This window comes from Anopheles gambiae, chromosome 3, assembly GCF_943734735.2.
Source record: "Anopheles gambiae chromosome 3, idAnoGambNW_F1_1, whole genome shotgun sequence".
In the NCBI taxonomy this organism is placed as follows: Eukaryota; Metazoa; Arthropoda; class Insecta; order Diptera; family Culicidae; genus Anopheles; species Anopheles gambiae.
In genome coordinates, this window is record NC_064602.1 from 65,253,902 (window position 1) to 65,275,780 (window position 21,879).

A 21,879-nucleotide genomic window follows, 5' to 3' on the forward strand; every position below is an offset into this window, starting at 1 on the left:
GTTCGAATGTACTTACTCGAAAAATTCCCTAGCTGGGCTGGAGAGAGCGGGAGCGCTGGCACCTCCGACCACTCCAGCGACCGTCGCCATCGTGCTGGTGGTCAGATTGGACAGCATCGTTGGCAGCGTGCTGGACAGCAGGTGGTGCTCGTACTGGTAGTAGTGCGAATGGGTGGTGCCCATTGTCGAGTTACCCAGTGCGGACGCAACCAGTGTCACACCGGCCGACGCTGCACCCGTACTCATCGATGACATGGCCGTTGTCGTTGCAGTCGCCACGGTGGAGGTGACCGTCTCATTTACCCTCCCCGTGACCGGTGAACAGTTCTCCGTGTTCCACGGATTGCCACATTTGGTCCAGGGCAGCTCGGAGCTGAACGATGCGAACAGATAGTAAACGGCCCACCCGATGATGGTGTTGTAGTACATGCCCATGTAGATATCGATCAGGCAGATGGCGTACCCGACACCTGTGCGGCGAAGAAAGGGAAGAGAAGAGGCAACAAAAACCATGGTTAAGAGATGCATGTGAGATGCGGCTGTGAAGGGAGACGAAAAAGCATCGTAAACTTGCATTCGATCCACATTTCCCACGGCAAGGATACGGGTTTAAAATATATTACCTCAACCGATTGAGTTATTGGTCAGTGACGCATAAAATCGGATAGTGTCCTCTGCCTGGTGGCTCGCGTGATTTACGATGATAAGCGTCCGTCCGTATTTATTGTCACCCTGTACCGGTGAGTATTGGGTCAAAATCGGGATTCCGTTGGTATCGCGTAAACGTGTTACCGTGCCATTAAAGTCGGTTACCCACAAAGTCGGGGTAAGGCCCGACAATCAGAATCGGTTTGCACCGAAACTCAATCACACGCCTCCCCGAGGGGTCATTTTTGGAAGAGAATTATTTCTCAATCAGATCGATGCACGAGGTGGGTCCGATATTTTATGTTCCAATTGTAGGGCACACTTTCAATCCAGGTTGTTACAAGCGTTGGCTGGTTATCATTACTACCGTATTACGATATAGCATCAATAAACAACAACATGATGGAGCATTAAAATTATAAAAAGGCTTGTCCTTATTTTACATTACAGAATGTATGCGATGTACACCGTCTTGCTGGCAAAGATTCAAAATAATCTATAAACAGGTCAGGTAAATGTAGGTCAGATTAACATTTATGGGCCTGAGATTTTATGTTATAACTGTAAAGCACGGATTCGATTCGGGTTCATACAACCATTGGCCTGTCATCCTTAACACCATTTTATTATAAAACAGCAATACACATCAAATTGATGAAGCATTAAAATTATAAACGGATTGTCCTTATTTTTGATTAGCGAAATGTTTCCAAAATGGTTTACGAGCAGAGATTAAAAATATTCCTAAACAAGCTATATGCACGTCAGGTAGATATGTATGTCACATTGTCATATCTAGGATAAAAATTCTCATGTGAAACCCTTTTCATCTTATCTTACCGTGCACGAACCGTGCGAATAGACACATATACTAGAAAACCGCCACTAACCCTCTCGGGCTTATTTCGTACACCGCAAAGCCAGATCCGAAACATACAAAAATTCAATTCTACGCTGCGTCCCAGAAAGTACGACCCCGGTGGTATTGTCCGGAACGAGTATTTACGAGTTTGCACAATGGATTTAATTCCCTGTCTGCCGTGGCGGCCGGCAAACACTATCGGAGATGGTCTCCTTCACCTTCCCTCGAGCCTTTCACGAGCTTGCGGTTCCGCATGTGCATGTTCTCGTTCTCTCGCATAGTGTTCTTAGTCAACGGTAAACACTTGCGACTTTTCAAGTGTCGTCCGTGTGCTGCCTTTCTAGGGCAAAGTAAACCCGTTCTGTATTTCCATCCCGCATAACCACTAACTTTGCTGAGGGATCCAAGTGGGATTTACTTTTCCCTTGTGGTAGTTTTATCGGAGCTGAAGTGACTGCAGGTTCCTGCAGGTGGCTCTCTCAAAGCAGTGGTTTGGCACACAAACAGTGTGGTCCACGGGACCACTTGTTGCTTCCTGGTTCGGTTGCTTCGCACAATTGGTTCACAGTAGTTTGTGTGTGTGTGTGTTTGGCTACCGCACCGTCGATACTGCAACGATTCAACAAGTTACAAGCACCGGCCCTGGTTCATCTTCCCTTTTTAGTTCGATAAGACGAACCTCCACCGCAAAGGACGTAGACCTGAAAGGAGACAATGCATGGCACGACACCGCTCGAGCCGTCCGAGATTCACATCGGTCGGCCAGTCGTCCGATTCCTTCCTTCCGATGGGAAAATGTTAATGGAGCGGAATGGAAAGCTTCTGTTATTGTTTATACATTCGATGGTAATCACAAAATGGACTGACCTTCCCTTTTACACCCCTCAAACGTATCCTCTCCCTGCCGGCAGTGACACCATCATCACATCGTTTCCCTGTTTTTACGTTCACTAGTGTACGAACGACTCTACACGATGACCCACACCGCTCCACATTTATTCCGTCAATACTCAGTCACCGACAATTAATCAGAGCCGTGGAAAGACGGGGAGCGTTTTTGTTGATGGAGCTACTCGCTCCATGCCCGTTATGCCGGCTTGCTATCAAGCTGATGGGTGAATTAATTGCTCGTAACAACTCGTAAAAAAACTCGTCCTACTTTAAGCTGCATGACGTAGGCAAACGTTGGTCTAGAGACGCACAAAAAACACACGGACACACCCTCGGTGGAAAGAAATGGCCCAACCACAGTGCAGGGCAGGTTAGTGTTAACGCACCCGGAAGCAAACGGAAGCCGGTGGTGTGATGCCCGAGGGGATGGTGGAAATTAATTTACAAACTCGCTAAACCCGCATGAACATTAGCCATTTCTATGCGTCCTGTAACCGGCTTGTCATCTCTGTGTATATATATATATGTGTGTGTGTGTGTATGTGTGCCTGTGTTCAGTAAGTTCATAATTTATGAAAGTCTGATTTCAGCAAACCAACGCGAAAACCCTACCATCATCATCATCACCATCATCACCATCGTCTTCAGAGACATCCACCGGGGCATGGATCACATCGTGACCGTGCCCACTCTTTCCTTGCCATTGTAGGACATTGTTTGTGACGTTATCACTAGTACTGTGCGTTCTTCAACGACAACGACTCCTGGCACGGTCATAGGGGCATTTTAGGGACAGTGCCGGAACAAACTGTCACTTGTTGTCTCAGCCAATCCCTCCGCTAAAGACGATCGTTGTCAAATACCCTCGTTTAGCTAAGCACAATTTTCCCCCTCATCGTTAGGATTTTTCATTCACTCTAGCATCTTAAAGACGGTTAAAAATTAATTTTGATCTCTTCAAGCTTTGCTTCGACATTGAGCAGCATGACGGTGATATCTTCTCTCCGCACTAGCGTCACACGCAGTCAACAAAAAAAAATCCGTTCAAAAGCACTCGTCATCGGACGTTGATTTTCGAGTAGCTTCTTATAACCCTGCAGAAGGACGTCTAAATTTCACACATCCGGTCGGTCCCGCAGCGTATGCAACGCATGAAAGGGTGGCAAAATTTAATCTAATTCCTGCCAACTCTCAATCTCTGCAATCAATACCATGCTCCAAGATGGCTTAGTAGCGTTTGCGTCCGAAGATGTAGGCCCTTGTGCACTGTACTACAAGGGAAGTCGGCTTGGGCGGCTCGGTTTGAGATAAATGGATGCTAAATTGTCTATTCAAAAACAATTTTAAATTATTAGCCATTTTTAAGGCTGATGGCAGTGACTTCTATTAGAATGAGTCTTGGGATAGCGGATGTCTTCTAGATAGATGATGTTTCTTCGTTTTTTTTTTTGCAAAATTAGAACAGGACAAAGTTTCTTGCTACATTTGAGCTTGTTGTTTCGTGGTTTGAGCAAGGTATCAATGTTTTCATTTAGATATATGAGTCAAGGTTAAACCACGGAACCACAGTAATTAAGCTGGAGCTCTGCCAGATCAGTTTAACTTCATAGATACTGGTTGAAAATCCTAGCTTGCAATTTTGCTGGCATGGAAAATGAAGGACAAGTTGGGTCTTTAATTAACTTAGCAACACCGGTAGTTATACAATAGTAGAAGCAACGATCTACTAGGCTAAGGTGAAAGTGTTGGAGCACATTTAAAGTGTTCCACCAGCTGATCGCTGTGGCCGTGTGACTGTTTACTTTATCATTCTAAACCTAGAATCCCGTCCCAGTGAGTTTGTCAGTTTATTCCCTTTTTTAATCGTATTCATGTCCAAAGTTCATGAACCGATCCCAATCATACACCTGATTCGTTACAATACTACTCTTAGCCTACCAGCATAGTGTTAGTCTTACAAAGTCTTTACTTTCTTCTCACTAGTACTCAGGGATCAGAAGATTAAATTACATGCATGACAATTGTTGTTACGTATCGAGCTTCTCCGGCAGGTCATGTTAAGGATTGGCCCTCGGGGAGAGTCACAGGTTCGCAGTGGAAAAGCAAAAAAAATCTGACTTTTGGACAGAGTCTTTGACACTTTTCCTACTAACATGTCCTTTCCGCCAGTTGCTTCTAATCCATCGGTTGGGAAGTCTATGCAGTCGAAAGGAGGTGTCTAACACAGAAATCCAGGCGCTCTGTCTTATTTTGGATGTTGAAGAATGATGTTTACTCCAAGAACTTCTGCGTGTGAATCTCTTCCACTTCAACTCTCTGACTCTTACCGAGGGTCAATCCTTCGCGAGATCTGCCTGGAAAAACTCGGTATGTAACAGTTATTGTAACTAAAAAGTGCAAGATTATTATTGTTCTTCGTGACATAAATTATCTATACAGTTATTCCAGATTAATAAAGACTATCTGAATTAATTGACTCATTTATCGCACTTAATCATTTTACTTTCATACTTGTGTCAACAGACACTTAAATGATTCTCAAATCCGGAACGCATTCTACTGCACGTAAATACACACACACTCTCTCTCTCTCTCTCTGATCTCTCTGATAACAACAAAACACTGCAATAAAATGCTTTTGCCTTTGCAGTAAAAACTACTCGCAACAGGTATTATAGCCGATAAAAGTAAAAAACAAACCACTGATTTGCTGCGAAAACAATTCACATTTTGAAGCACTCCCATTAAGCTTTCCAATCCAATTCTTCTGCATAGACGCACCATCTCAATACGAACTAAGTTCCAGTGGGCAAAAAAGTAAGACCATCAGCACCAAAGGACATCGACTGCGAAGATGGGGAGCAAACAAAAAATGGAAAAAAACAACAACTTCAACCAATAATCGTTAGCACTTGTCAACTTGTTGTACGGTGTGCGTTTGCTCCCGTTGTTCCATTTCATTCCGGTTTTCCCTTTTTTCAAATTACTTCTAGCGAATGTTTATGGACGTGTTTTATTGCCTAGCTACCTGTAACTGCTGTGACCGTGCATTTTGTTCCACCGTTTGTCGTTCGGATTTTGTGCGCCTTTTTCCCTGCGGAAGCAAAATCCACTGCTTTCAAGTGTTGGATTAAGCAAAAAATATGTGTATGTGATTACGGCAGCGTAAAGTGTACAGGGCGAGAAAAAAAAACTACTTCTTCACTATTTCAGGAAACACTTCCAGTATCTTACACTACAACTGGAAGGGAAGGGAACGATTGTGTTGATAAAGGTTCACAAGAAAATTGCTTGAATCCTTAAGCTTACTTTTGAATTGATTTTCCACATTGAAGCACACCATATATTTCACTTACTATTTCAGTATATCTTTATTATTATTTGCGGTATAATGTTGTAAGTCGTTTGGATGTATTTTGCAAAACTTTTATTTAATTTCAAAATGTATTCTTTCTATTTATTTATATATTATTTCATACTATCAGCAAAAATACTTTAATTCTCATTCTCAAAGACTTTTGCAAAAATATACGTAGATGTTTAAATGACTATTTTGATAACTACTGATTTTTCTTCTTCTTCTGCCTTTTTGACACAATAATCGTTGTCGGTCAAGGCCTACCTGTACCACCGGTGGGGCTTGGCTTTCAGTGATTTATTGATTACCCGTAGCAGGAAAGTCAGTCCTACGTATGTGCACAGCAAATTTTATCTTCCTGGTTCAGTAAAGTTTTCTACTGAAACGGTTCAGTAGTAGAATATTTTTCTGGTTTTCAGCATAAATGTCATATTTTTACTGTTATTTTTATTAAAACAATTTACTGAATCCATTTCAGTAATACACATTTTATTGAAAATCGGTAAAATCGGTGTCAAATAGGTCGTTTCACTGAATATCAGTAAAACAAATGACTGAAAATGCAGCAATTCATTCTGTCAAATCGACCTGTCAGTCAGAACATCAAAACAAAACAACGCGATGTCCTCTTGCTCATGATGTGATTTGGTAGGCGCTTACAGACACCCCGGTAAAATTTCAGGTGAGATTGCAGCTTGCGGGATTAATTTGAAACAATTGCCAGCCGTGTTAGTATGTACAATCGTAACTACAATTCACTGTGCTTACGGCAATTTCGTGGTGTCTGTGAGCGCTTACTGAACCATTAACACTTGTTGCGACAAAATACAGTATAAAAACTGTATCAAACAACATAAAATATGGATGAATATGAACTAAGGGACTGGCAATCTCTGCGCATTAATACAACACTCAATTTAAAAGGAAAATTTCGTCACTTTTTAATCGCTACCAACTACTGAAAAATCGGTAATATGAAAAAAGGCTTTACTGTGATTTCAGTAAACAGGCTGTCATTTTGGCGAGCCCCGAACATTACTGAATGATTCAGTAAACATTCTTTTTACTGAAAGGATTACTGAATCTTCACCTAAAAAAACATCAATAAAAAAAATTCTGTGTGGGCCCGGTCCATTCAGGGTTTAAACTCATGACGAGCATTTTGTTAAGTCGTGCTAGTTGACGACTATACCGGAAACCCCATTTTGAATATGAACGCAGGAATATCTAGCGCTAGGAACTACCGTTTGTGATAAAAAAATTGCCTATGAGCAATCCTGGTATGGATCAGATGCATACCATAAAATGATGCTTTTTAGGAGGCGAAAGCTAAACTCTCCTTTAGAAATGACGTTTTGCTTACCCATACAGCTTTTTCCAACTCATATGCTTTCCTTTAAATCAGAGATGATCCGCCATCACCATCATTGCGCCCTTTTTGCTCTCGCAGGGATCATCCCTCCGAATCAGCATACTTGTCCCGCGTGAAACTGATATCCAACGCGAGCTACGCTAAGCACCGTTTCAAAGCTATAAAGTGAAATCCGTCCGCATGCCCAAGGAGAAGCGAACAAGACAGAGCCATGTAAATAGAGCCCTCGAGTTGATGAGAGAGGTGCAATTGATTTGTTGATTTATTACGGTATGAACGCTGGATGAAGTAAAGAGGAAAACAAGCACGAACAGGAGCAACCATTCCGAGCACACACACACAAAATGTCTAAACGTCTTTCAAAGTGTAAAAAATGGCAGCGTTTTGGTATTTCCGAGTGGCGAAGGGGTAGGTACAAAAAAAACCCGCTTCCCGAAGGAAACATCAAATCGAAGCGCCAAGCGATTCCCTAGACGCGCACGCGAATGTGAACAAAGCGGGGGAAATCATCTAAATGATGAGTGATTCTCATCCTCGCACGATTTCGCCCTTTTCCTCCCCGTATGGAGGATGGATTTTTTCTTGATTTTACCCTTATTTCTCGTATCCGCTTAGAGTCGCACTTCGATCGTGAATTGACGCGAAGGAGCAATTGTTACCATTAGTTTGACGTTTGACGTTTAATTGTTCGGCCGCATTTCCGTTGCGCTCCGTGATTTTTCAATAATTTTCTTGTGTTTTCTGCGTCGCATCGCATTGTTGCCTTTTCTACGGACTATTAAACTGTTTAACATCATCGCTTCGTCTTGGCGAATTGTTTAGTTGCATCACAACTGTGGTTTCCTGCTGTTTTTTCCTGCTCGGCTTAGCAGTGTTGTGCTGTGATTACGCGTGATTTCGCGATGGCGGCTATTTGCTTCTCGTGTGCTGAACCGCTAGAGGCCACCGGCTGCATCATCAGTTGTGCATATTGTGACGCTACGTTCCACCGCGGCTGTTGCAAATTGCCCCCCGAGCTGATTGACGCAGTATTGTCCAATGTCGACCTGCACTGGAGCTGCATTGGCTGCACGAACATGCTTAAAAATCCGCGCTGCCGTTCGGTAAAAGAAATAGGCGCCCAGGTCGGTTTCCATGCCGCCCTCAACTCAGCTGTAGCAGCTATTGGCAAGCTCGTTGAGCCTATTGTCGCCGAAGTTCGCAGTGGTTTTACCCTCCTTCAAACTGCATCCACGCCTCACAATCGGAACTCTGATCCTCGACCAGCTACTGGTAGAAAGCGGAGGCGTATAATCGAGGATTCGGCATCTCCTGGTGTAAACAAAATTGTAAACAGTCGCGGCAACATCCTTTGTGCCGCGTCATCGCCAAACGCATACACCAATACCACGATTGCCGTCCAGCCGGCACCTACACAACCGCATGAACTGGTGGGAACCGATCCGTTATCATCACCGCTTCAAGCTGCACCTCGTGAGCCATTCACAGATAGGATCTGGATCCGCCTATCCCGCTTATCAACGGCCGTCACTGTGGAACAAGTGGTCGCTTCTGTAAAGCGTCGCTTAGCCACCGATGACGTTATAGCGTATTGCCTGCTGAGAAGAGGGGTTAGTGTGGACAGCATGAATTGGCTTTCATTCAAAGTGAGAGTCCCGGCTATCCTTCGAGATGCGGCACTCACACCATCCACTTGGCCCGTCGGTATCGGTGTACGTGAGTTTTTTCAATCCCGTCAACACGACCACCAAACCTCATCTCCTATAGCCACCCGAAACCGCTTTACAACACGCACACCAGCTACTAGTACTGATCACCGCTACACCACACGCACACCAACAACGACTCACCGTTTAGCCGCACGCACGTCTACTCCACCTGGTCCTGAAACAACATCATCACAACAGTGTCACCCCCCGGTGAATGATACCTTGGAAGCACCCAACTCAACACTTGTTTCTGGACCGCCCCAAAACCACCGTGCTTCATCTCCGCACCTACACCAGTCTACAATCGATCGCTTTTTTCTCAACTAGACGAAGTTCCGCTCATTGCACGCAACAAACACGCCAAGCCTCATGCTCTGACAACGCAGCTCAATTGACTTACCGTATACCCGCTTTATCCAACCGCCACAATGACAACGCTACCGCTGAGTATTTAAGCTGCTATTATCAAAACGTTAGAGGTTTGCGTACTAAAACAAAAGAATTTCACTTAGCTGTATCGGAGGCTGACTTCGATCTCATCGCCCTCACGGAAACTTGGCTTGTTGACAACATTCCATCTGCTCTTCTCTTCAACAACAACTTCTCTGTTTACCGCTGTGATCGCTCTCTCAGCGGCTCTAGCTCTCGCGGTGGTGGTGTTTTGCTAGCCGTTTCTAACGCATACGAGTCGATAGAATTACCTTCCCGTGATCGTTCTCTCGAGTATATTTGTGTGCGCGTCGCCTGCAATAACGCACATCTGTACGTCATGGTAGTATACATTCCACCGCAGCTTAGCTCCGAGATATCGACTCTTCGCTCTCTACATGATTGTATCAGCAGCTTCACTCTCACACTGAAGCCTTCGGATCTGCTGTTTGTTATTGGCGATTTCAATCAGCCTAGCATAAGCTGGTCCACAGCTGATCCTTCGTCCTCGCCAGCATACTCATCAATCACGCACTATGAACCAACTGCGCGCTCACTGGCCAACAACACCTTTGTGGATGGATTTAAATTTAACGGATTAGTGCAACTTAATCACATCAATAATTCGCACGGACGCATGCTTGACCTGCTCTACGCTAACAATGCTGCAGCTAAATTGTGTTCGCCTGTCTTTCCAAGTGTTGTTCCGCTTGTACCTCTTGACTCCTACCATCCGGCGTTAGACTTCAATATACGTATTAACTCGTCGACCCGACGCAATTCGACGACTCGACAAAACTCGACGACAACCGCATTTTATCGTTATAACTTTGCTAAAGCTGACTATGTGAAACTGAACGACATGATATCAATGTTTAACAATAGCTTTCATTGTTCCAATTTTATTTCACTTGACGAAGCAGTATGTTCATTCTCGTCCTTCATGCTGCAAGCCTTTGTTGTATGCGTCCCAGTTCAGCGTCCTAAACCTAACCCCCCCTGGGCGGACCGCACACTCAAACGACTCAAACGTGTAAAAAGAGCTGCTTATCGTCACTACCAAACGCGCCGCTGCCAAAGATCTCGCTCGATCTACTTTGAAACGCACTCTTTATACTGCAGCTATAACAGGTTTCGATATGGCAGATATTTGAGTAAAATTCAACGTAACCTCTGCAGGTGGCCTGACTCGTTTTGGCGCTTCTACAACAGCAAAACAAAATCCACGCATACACCGAAATCCATTACGTACAAAGGAGCAACAAGTGCCAACACTAATGAAATGTGCAATCTCTTCGCGGATCGCTTCGCAGATTGCTTTTCACCGGCCATGAATGATACCGATACCATTGATGCTGCTCTCGTCAACACTCCGGCTGGCGCAATTAACATGAGCACTCCTTTCATCGACAGTGAGATCGTTTTATCTGCCCTAGCGCAACTAAAGCCTTCCTTCGCTCCTGGACCCGACGGAATTCCTTCTACCGTGCTGAAACGCTGTCAAACGACAGTAGCACCTATCCTTGCAAAATTGTTCAATGCATCGCTAGCCAATGGCTACTTTCCCAAAGCTTGGAGGAAATCTTGGATGGTTCCTATTTACAAAAAGGGCGACAGAACAGATGCCATCAACTACCGGGGTATTACATCCTTGTGTGCCATTGCCAAGGTGTTCGAACTAGTGATATACAAAAATCTGCTACATGCATGCCGCAGCTACCTAAGTCCGTATCAACATGGATTCGTGCCAAAAAAGTCGACTACCACGAACCTGGTTGAATTTGTAACCTATTGCACTAGTCAAATTGATGCCGGAGCTCAAGTCGATGCAATTTATACAGATCTAAAAGCAGCATTCGACTCTCTTCCGCACGCAATTCTTCTCGCTAAACTCGATAAGCTAGGAGTTCCCAGCCCGCTCGTACAGTGGCTTAAGTCGTATCTAATAAATCGCACATACATCGTGAAAATTGAAAAGCACATGTCCAAAGAAATAGTCAGCAGCTCGGGTGTGCCACAAGGAAGCAACATTGGCCCGCTTCTCTTCATATTGTTTATCAACGATGTTACCCTCGCTCTACCTCCCGACAGTATCAGTCTGTTTGCCGACGACGCAAAAATTTTTGCGCCTATTCACAACACAGGTGATTGTACATTCCTGCAAGACTGCATCGAAATTTTCTGTTCGTGGTGCAAGCGTAATGGACTGACTATCTGCATCGAGAAATGCTACTGTGTGTCTTTTAGTCGATGCAGGAGCCCAGTGACTGGGACCTACTTCATGGACGGCACTGCAGTTAATCGACAGAATCATGCCAAAGACCTGGGCGTTCTGCTTGACTCTAGCTTGAACTTTAAACAGCATATCGATGACGTTGTAGCCAGAGGAAATCAATTACTTGGCGTGGTTATCCGGACAACTAATGAATTCCGCAACCCCATGTGCATCAAAGCTGTGTACAACTGTATCGTTCGTTCGGTTCTGGAATATTCGTGCGTAGTCTGGAGCCCAACTACCGCTTCTTCAATTGCTCGACTTGAGGCGATTCAACGTAAGCTCACGAGATATGCCCTACGCCTACTTCCCTGGCAGGATCGCAATAATCTTCCTCCGTATGCTGCGCGGTGCCGTCTTCTAGGCCTTGAACCTCTTTCGGTTAGAAGACGCAATGCACAGTGTTCTTTCATCGCTGGATTGCTAAATGGCTCTATCGACTCATCGCCTTTGTTGCATCGAGTCGATATCTATGCACCATCCCGAACACTTAGGTCTAGAGAAACTCTACGGCTCGCTCAACCCCGTTCCAGCGCTGGTCGGTCAGACCCTATGTTCCGCATGTCGGCTGTCTTCAACACTGTCTCGGATTGCTTCGACTTCGACATCTCAACTCAGTGCTTCAAGGAACGTCTCCGGCTTTTGCCGTGGCCGCAGTGAATTGCGATGCAAATCTTGTTTTTGCTATGTATTTTTTTTTTTATTGAATTGTTACATCTTAATTAGGCCATACGGCCCGTTGAAGATTAATAAATAATAATAATAATAATTACGCCGCAGGCACGTCTGTGTCTGTGCGTGCTACGAATGGTATTGCGTGTGTAAATGTTCGCCCATTTCCACTTCCTACAACAAATCAACCCAACCTGCCTGATTTGTCTACGGTGCTTGATTGCTCGCATCATATCCGATAGATACCGATCTTCTTTCGTCGCCCTCCTGTTCATGTTGGCCAGTGGGGAAAAAAGTTGCTCCCTCAAACTCTGGCCCAGCACCGTTCTGGGCAGGTCGACCGAACGATCGATCCCGTGGAACGTTGAAATGTCACGTACGGATTTTCACGAAGCAATTGTACGTTCGCTCGCTCGCTCGTTTGCCTTCCCGTTGACTGTAGCCGCGAACAGTCAAATAATTCGCATACAATTAAGAAACACATTCTAGACCACAAAAAGTGACCTCAAGTCAAGATATTTTTTGTTCCTTTTTGTTCTGCATGAAATCTTTTCGTTCTCAATCGTTTGACGGCTTTAACGAATTTCTCAGAAGGACCGTAAAAAGACGCAATGGTAAAACGGTAAAATTCAGTGTAAAACAACACCGGGTACCTTTGTAAAACTTTTTTTCATTACTACCACTTCTAGCCCTACGTTTTCTGCTTTCCCAATCCGATTGGGTTAATTAGTGAAATGGCAAACTCTCGATTTTATGCCTTTATGACAAACCTTTAGGTTTTAATTGGGTTTGCCTTTTAGAGTCTTCTTCCACCCGTAAAATCGGGCCCCGTCTTTTATAATTGATTTAAACAATTTTGAATATATATTTTAATGCTTTTTTAACACTTCATCTGACGTAAAGAAGGGGTAATTGGTCATTCCTTTATAAACACGCCGAGGAAGTGCCAAAATTGTGGTTCGTTTGCTTATTGTGTACATTATTTTGTATTGAATCTATTACTATTACTTTTGTTCTGATACGGTCGCATTCATTCTTTAACCCTTTGACAGTCCCTGTGTTAAGCGTAATCTTGCTGTGTCGGGTTGGGAATTTATTGAATGTTTGACGGGAATTAGAAGAGTTTAATACTAATATAGAAAATCGGGCATAAACTATAAATTGTGTAAAAGTGAACTCCGGCAAGAATTGATAATTGTAAAAGAACTTAAAAGCATTAAAGACATCATTGAAATAAGAGCTATCAAAACATTGGTCCTTGGAGCTGGTTTTGAACCATGTACTTATAGATAAACAGTCACAATGTCACGCGACGATTGCATCGAAACGGAGAACAAATCAAATTCTCAAGTCCTTAGGAACCTTAAAACTTCGGTTTTTCTAGATTGCGATTATTTTTTTTTTTTCAGTAGGAACGGTCCTGAAAGGCCGTATTGCTGCGTTTCAAATTATTGCTTTAGAAAAGTTCATACCACATAAGTTAATTATAACAAGCGTACGACTCTATGCATCAAAAGCAAACGATTTTTGATGATAGATTTGCTATTCCCAATTCATGAATTTAGCTCACAACCTTATTACTTGAACATGCATGAAAAGACATTTGATGATTTTACGGAAAAAAAGTTTTATAATAATTGCTTGTTATACATTGTAAATAATTTAAATTGCAATTACCATCAACATTAATATTGATACACTTTGAAAATGGTAATTCTAACCAATATTGTTGGATTTACATTACGTTAAGCTTAATTTACATTTTCCTCCACTTACCTTTTAAAGCCGGACAGATGCGCTTCCAGATGGACAGACAGCCGCACCGATGAAACTGACCCAGGGCAAGCTCCATGTAGAACAAGGGCAACCCGCCAAACAGCAGCATAATGCAGTACGGGATGAGAAACGCACCACCGCCATTCTGATAGCAGATGTACGGAAATCGCCAAACATTGCCCAAATCCACCGCAAACCCAATCACCGCCAGCAGAAACTCCGCCTTCTGGCTCCAGGTCTCCCGCCGTCGTTCACCCGTCAGGGCCACCACAAGGCTACGCTCCTTGCCACTCTGCAGAACCTGTGCCGTCTCGGTGGTGGCCGGGTGCGTTGGTTTGCTCGTGGCCGAACTTCCATTAGGGGCCGCTTCTTTCACGGCGAGGGCTGCCGTATCGGACACGGTATCGGGTGGCTCGCCGTGCCCTCCATCGGTCGACGTTCCGTTAGTGCCGGGTGCCGCCGCGGTATGCCAAGAGTCACGCTTTTTAGCTCCCCGCGAACCGGAACCACCCGAACCGGAGGAATTGGTCGTCCCCGGCTCGGTACCCATCGTTGGCGCGTTGGTCCTTTCGTGAGACTTATCTTCTCCCTTTGTACGATGTTTGATCTGTCTACCGCCCGTCTTCGGTCGCAACGATTTCCAACGAAACCTATTATTTCCCTGCAGCCGCTTCTCAAGTCTTTTCCGTTGTACTTTGAGACAAAATCAATTTGTAGGACTTCTTCAGCAAACCAAAAAAAAGCCCGCTAGAACGCGCTCCTAAACGGGCCCGTAACCGTTTCCGTCTCCGATCGATTAAACCGCCGACTTATCATCTTCGCTTCCGAGAAGGAACAGGGTTGTGGTCGAGCGGTTTTGATAGGATCCTTTTCTTCGGGTCGTCTACACAGCAAGCAGCAAGCAGCGGCAGCAAAACAAAGCCTACCTGTTTTCTTCGCTAATTATTACCTCCAACGGTGGACATTGTGTGGCTGGAAAGGGAATAGGAATGAGAACAAAAATACGATATTTTTAGAACACGAAACTGATGACTGCAACTTGGAAAGCAACTTTTATGCAAAATATGGGCATGGGAAAAAATAATGATTTTTTTTCGACTATGTACTAAATCATTCACGAACTTTGTGAGTCGGGTGTGGGCGGTTTTTTTGTGATTGTCGGTGATTTTTTTTTTTTGCATTTTACTCGCCTACCGCTATCAACCGCAAACGTTGGTTCTTTCAAAAACCAAAAGGCACAGACCATTTCTAAATGGTCAGCAAGAAAAGCAAACAGTAGAATGCGTTTCATCTAATGGGTCTGCTGAACGCAAACGGAAACATTTCCGGTAACGATAAGCTGCTGCTCGCTATCGTAAGAAAAGGTGAACGCCAATTGGTTGTGAGAGCAATAAAGGCAAGTGCGATACGTTTTTTTTTAACCTTAAATGACTTAAAATTACATTCGACCTGCAAATAGCTTTATGGCATCATCTTAAGACCACTTTAAGTATCCTTAAATGCAATATGATATTATAAATCAGCGCTGTCAAACTCATTTGACCACGAGGGCCAGAATGCATACTTAAAGTAATAGCGCGTGCAACAACCTAGTGGTTATAGTATTTGCTAACCTTTGACCCTAAGCAGTTGTTTTAATACTAGTATGCATACATTTTTAACTATAGTTAAGAAATTCATTACAATAGGAGATTTGTATAGTTTTGTGTCAACTAATGAGATATAGTTGGTTCGCAAAAAAAATGTTGCAGCTACGAGGTAGATTACAATCTCGTTCTGATTTAGTACTGTGCTTGGTAATGGCTATAATGGTTGCTTTACCGGTTGCAGAATAGTACATTTCATTGTGTCATTTGTAGAACAAATATTTTTGAGCTTGTATCGATGATAAACAGCAAGATTTGAAACAATCAGTGTTGATCTTAGGTAATACTTTAGGCTCCTGAACGACCTCTTAGGATACGTGAGCTGTTAAGACCTACGTTCTCAAGATCTGCACATTCCTACAATGCGCCTATTAACCAAATGATACATAGCTTCAACAAATACCAAAGATTCTTCGACTTCAATATTAGTATAGCTCAGTTTAAAACCAATTGTCTCTCGTTTCCTTATTGATAGCGCTGTAGCTAAGTTTGTAAATGAATTAAGGATTTATTATATAAGTACGTGTCCCAGCAAATCTATGAAAGATACTAAATGAGAAATAAATAAATAAATAAATAAATACCATACCAAAAACTTAAAAATGTTTGTAAAGACTAAACTGGGTAAAGTAAATTACTCTTTTTCATTCACTATTTCAGCTGACTTCGTTTCGTTCCGTTGAAGTATAATGTTCTAAGCTGCATCAAACCAAACGAACCTTGCATAAAGAATGTGATACTTCCACAAAAAAAACATGCTAAAAAAGTGGAAAACCTTACATACAGCGCCTACCATAACTATATGGACAGTCGTTTTTCGCGATTTGATCGTGTAATCGCAAGGTAGTTTATAGTAGGTAGTTTCATAAGGGCTGGCTGGGTTAGTAATGTAGCATTTACATGTATTAATAATTTATTTGAAATATTGGTAAGAGTATGTGAAAAGGGTATTGTGGTAGGCCCATTGCAATTGAATATGGTATTCTTCTATATTTTTTGAAGCGATTTTTATTTTGTAGCGATCTAAGAGAACATCGATGGTGAAGTAAGTAGTGAGAGGCAAAAAACAGGTTATAATTACATTCCTTAACTATGTTTATGAGAACAGCAAACATTTGAATTTGCTAAAAAATCGTTATTGAGGTTTTTTGTCGATCAGATCAGATCATTTTTGAACCGTTAGTCACTAAATTGATAAGGCTCTCATGGAAAATAAAATTAATTTTTGACATCTTTTTACATACTATGTAAACGCATAATTATTTACGACTTTAATTTTTTTTCTCTCGGAAATTGATCGGAACCACAAACACGCAGAAGTTCAAAGTATGTATTTGACTTAAGATGTCGCAGACTACACCAAACTTTCATGATTTTAAGAGCTTTATTTAAATAACTTCAATTTTTACTAACAATTATTTATAAACAGCTTGAAATTATAATTAAACTAGCTGGCCCGACAAAGTGAGTTATTGAAAAAAAAACTAAAATATTCCCTTATTGCTTTGTTACTTGGGATAGTTGTATTGTGCCCGCATCCCCTCAGGATCCGATCATCGAGTGTAAACCGCCAGGCTCCTCACACCAAGTGTCAAAGTAACATCTGAACGATTTTTAAGTCTTAAAACCTATTCTCATACCACCATAAGGTGTGTGCAAAGTTTCGTTGAAAATGATCAAGCCGTTTCGGAGGTTGCTCGCAACAAACACCGTGACACGAGATTTATATATATATATATATATATATATATATATATATATATATATATATATATATATATATATATATATATATATATATATATATATATATAGATTATGTCAAACCCATGCCATTAAGCGATGAGAAAAGTGAAAAATGTAAAGCAAACTTTCATTTAAATTGATCTAAATTTAGTGGACCAGTTTGACACCCCACCATGAGACTATTTAGTGATGAACAAACTTTTTGGCCAAAAGATTGAAGTTCTGTGAAAATACTCCTTGATCAAAAGAGTTCTTCATAAAGTACCTCATGAAAAAAAACAAACATCATATGTTTAAAAGCTTGAAAGGAAATATAATTGTTAGAAACTAAAATAACCAAAAACGGGTGGAATTTTTTGCCAACCATTTATTACGTGAAACGCGCCAAAAATTAGTCGTTTTTCCCCGCTAATTGGTTAAAGAGCCCCGAATGTTGCCCTACCGTCTCTTTTTATCCATGCCCTGATCAGTTTGGTTCGTATTGGTTCGGGTTTTCTGGCTATCTTCGGATGCCTCCTGTTTATGACAGGTCGTTGGGCACTCTCCCATCAAACAGTCCCAACAATAATAATATGACGGGAAAAAGACTACCATCTAGGGAGCAAAGAAGCATGTGGCTCGCAAATCGTAATTGACGGATTTCTTAACTAGAGGACCCGTACCAAGTAATTCGTCAATTAAAAATTGTGTGTATTATATCTTTAATATATTTATCACAATGTTTGGATATCTGACCGGTCTCATGGTACAGTCGTCAACTCGTACGGCTTAACAACATGCCCGTTATGGGTTCAAGCTTCAAATGGACCGTGTCGCCATACGTAGGATTGACTATCCTGCTGTGGGGAGTAATCCAAAAAGTCACTGATAGCCAACCCCACAAGCGGTACAGGCAGGCCTTGACCAACAACAGTTGTTGAACCAAAAGAAGAGAGTTTGGATATCTGAATTCATTTCGAATGATGAGGACATAAACCCATCTTAACACTTTCAGCGCTGGCATTCCTCGCTGGCTTACTGCGGAGAACTCAGTACAAAATAAGAGAGCGGTACGAGCGCTAGGTGGCTTTCTATCAGTTACTCTCTTCTGATCCTTAGAGACGATGCAGCTTTTGCTATATGCTTCCCGTTGCAATAAGTTCTGTTGAGAGTTGATGAGAGACTATTCATAGAGAAAGAGGGTGAAAAAAGCCAGCGATCGAAATCGATCGCTGCAGCGCCCAGAATGTGAAATTAGTTGATAGATGAACTTATGTAGCATTCAGTGTGTGAGTTCTCAACTTGCTTATATCAATATATTGAAAAATATTATATATATATTATATACAAAATATTGAATCGAGCACATCGTAAAAAATGGTTCATGTTTGTTTCAGTTTTTAGATCTTAAACACGAAACTTGTAAGTTTGGAATGTTTTTGCTCGTCTAATTTAAGTTTCTTTTGAAGTAATAGAGTAAGAAACCACGAAGAATCCAGTTCAGACTGATACCTCATTGAAATATATCTAGCACTATGTTTTTTTGTTCTTTTTTGTTGTATAATATAATAATTATGCTATCCGTGAAGTACCAGGCGTCTCCATGGAAATGCTAAGACATTTGCATGTACCAAAGAAAAAATAAATAACTGTTAGAATTCTCGTGTGACGTATAAATTTAAGTATTGAAAATCTGCCCTCGGTTCTTCAGATAACAGTTATTCCGCTTGTAAAAAATGTAATACACGGGAGTTGTCAAGCTCTAATAGTAAGTTCTTGTAGTACATTGTTTTAAATTCAATTTTAACGCAGTCATGAATCACAAAATCTGTTTAATCATAAAAACCGACCTTTCTATTCTATTCTATTCTATTGTTGAATTAGTTGCTAGAATCATGAATTTCATTCAAAGCTTCACATTATTTTGATGCTGCACTAATGCTTTCGAAACACAGTATCTTTCCAATGCAGTACAAATTATTTAGTGATTTTGATATTGAGGTGCCATTACAAATATAAATTCAATCAACCAAAGCAAACTCCTATTGTATTTTTACGCTCATGCTGATTAGCTATCGCTCGATTGAAACACAAATGTCGAGCAAAAAACTTGGCACAAAACTTGTATTTTCTTCTTTCATGGAGACGCCTGGCCCTTTACAGATAAGCATTATTTTTGCTGCACCAAAAACAAGAGCAACACAAAAAAGAAATCATACCACAAACAACCGTACCGCTACCGCGATGAAAACCGAAAGTCAATAGCAATTTAACCTTTACCTGCGCCAAAGTTTCTTGAAAAGTGATAAGAATCGTTCTGCGTAATGGAAACATTTAGTGATTCGTCGTAATAACTTCATCCCGACAACCGCAGCCAAAGTCAAACAAACTCGACCCATTACAGACCATTCCAGAGAGGGGCAATCGCATACCAAATGCGTATCGGTTTGCCAGAGATCATTATCGCGTAACCCGGAGTTGGGAGGCTAGTCAGTGCTGCGTCCCTACCCAGCGCCAAATCAACTCACAGTAAACGAAGTCTGTTTGGGTAAAGCATCTCTTTGCCCATGGATTTTTTTTTCTCACAGGTGAAAAATCACAGACCAAAATACGGCAACAGACCATGACAAACATGACGAGCATCAGTTCGAATACACGCACACACAAACATAACGCAAACAGCTTCAAAGCGAAACTTTTGCCAAACGAAAACACGAACAGTGGTCTGGTTTTAACGAAAAAGGTGCAAAATGAATATGAAAGTGGTGGAAACCAGCGGCACTGGATGGTAGATTATGTGCGAATGAAAGTCAAACAGTTATACAAGAGCAGATGAAGCAACCCAAAACACAACAAACAGTTTAACAGAATCGTAGGGCGTAGATTAAAATGAAACCGAATCGGAAACCCGTTCGTTGGTTTGAAAATGTGAATGCTGAAAAAATAAAGGAGACAAAAACAAAATTTTCTTTCCACTTAAAGCCTGTATTTATTTTTTACGTGATTACCTTATCTGTAAACAAAATAAGCAAGCTTTTTTCACTCTCGCGTACAATCAAAAATACACTCGTCTCGTAAAAAGATCTTATCATTCCTAATGAAAGTTATAGGCGTTTTTTTTTTTGTTTGTTTGTTAACAAATTCCTTCGCAATAGAGAGAGACATAGCGAGAGAGAAAAAAAGAGACGGAGATTGGGGGTGGGAGTAAAGGCTTTTTCTTTCTACCACAAACAATCCACAGCGAAAAGGTTGCCTAGTGAACCTTGGGAAAGTAAAGGATTTTAAAGGGCTTCAAAGATCGAGATTATTACCGGGGACATGTTTTCTTGGGATTTTTTAGAGCACTTTAAAGAAACTGAAAGAAGACTGAATTTTGTGTTGTATTCTTACTGATGTCAAACATGCAGCTTTCCGGTATCTGGGTACATATTAATGTGAAGGCAGATTTCCGTTTTATATAGCCAAACAAGTCAAGCAATCTGAACTAAGCGACCATTTAACGGAAACCATACCGAGTGCAGCAATATTCCATAAGGGTTATTTATTACCACTAAATAATTTCCCAATTGACCACGGTTAAATTAACAAAGCTGCAAAGCTTCCCGTAAGAAATTAATCATAAATTTATTAAGAAGCGTACCAGCTGCATTACCTTCGAGCCATGCATGACCCATGACCTATGCTTAGAAGAAGCTACGCTACCATTGCTTTCATGCGCTTTCGCCCACATCTTTCAATCATTGGGAAGTTTTACGTTTCTAGACAGCTTTTTAATATGGAGATTGACACTTGGTGGCTGAAATCATGCCAACACTCCATACGAAACCACACGCTACATTATCCACAGATTTTCAGTCTAGATTATTTCAGCCTGAAAATATGATGCATTGCTAGCTCGAATAGATTGGCCAAGAATGATTGAAACATATTTGATCAAGAAATGTTAAAAACTGTTTCATTCGATATTTTAAAATATATTTAAAGAACTGTTACCCAATTAAAACAGAATAGAAAAAAACGGTTTTAAAATGCAGCTTTATTTGTACACAAATAGTAAAATCCAATATGGCGAACGTAACATTGAAATGGGTGCTCCTAGTAAGATGAATGTTATTTCATTGACAGGCTGAAATTTCTGCTTTCTGGCTTAAATTATAACAGGAGCCATTAATATGGCCTTTTATCTTTCATTCTTTTTTTGTTCAGTCACGTTCCTCCTGAACAAACAAAAACGCGTTAAGTTGAATACCTTTGCAGCCTGCAGTTTTTGCCTCGATCAGAGTTGCTTCTTGGGCAGTTTCACTCAATGGAGAGTGTGCATGTAAGGATGGCTGGAAAGGAAGGAACAATGAAGCTAGCTGTTTGATGCAGTTTCAACTCCATCTCCAGATGTGGTACACGTCACAGGTTGTTTTTTTTCTGGCCCGATTAAGTTTCCAGTATTACGGCTGTATGTGCTGCCTCGGCTTGTGTTGCAGGTAAATAAGGCATTGTGCTGGGGTACTGGCGCTGTAAG

At 41.8% G+C, this 21,879-nt stretch overlaps 1 protein-coding gene across 4 annotated transcripts in view; it reads right to left on the reverse strand.

Annotated features, from left to right (window-relative positions):
* LOC4397708 (sodium-dependent serotonin transporter) overlaps positions 1 to 21,879 on the reverse strand; it is a 55,397-nt gene that overhangs the window by 7,171 nt on the left and 26,347 nt on the right. For all 4 annotated transcript variants that reach the window (XM_061660473.1, XM_061660472.1, XM_061660474.1 and 1 more), the window contains exons 3-4: positions 13,993 to 14,964; positions 17 to 470 (exon numbers count right to left, since the gene is read on the reverse strand). In XM_061660473.1, coding sequence (XP_061516457.1) covers positions 17 to 470; positions 13,993 to 14,542 — 1,004 coding nt within the window. In that variant the 5' untranslated portion in view covers positions 14,543 to 14,964. The remainder of the gene's footprint in view (positions 1 to 16; positions 471 to 13,992; positions 14,965 to 21,879) is intronic.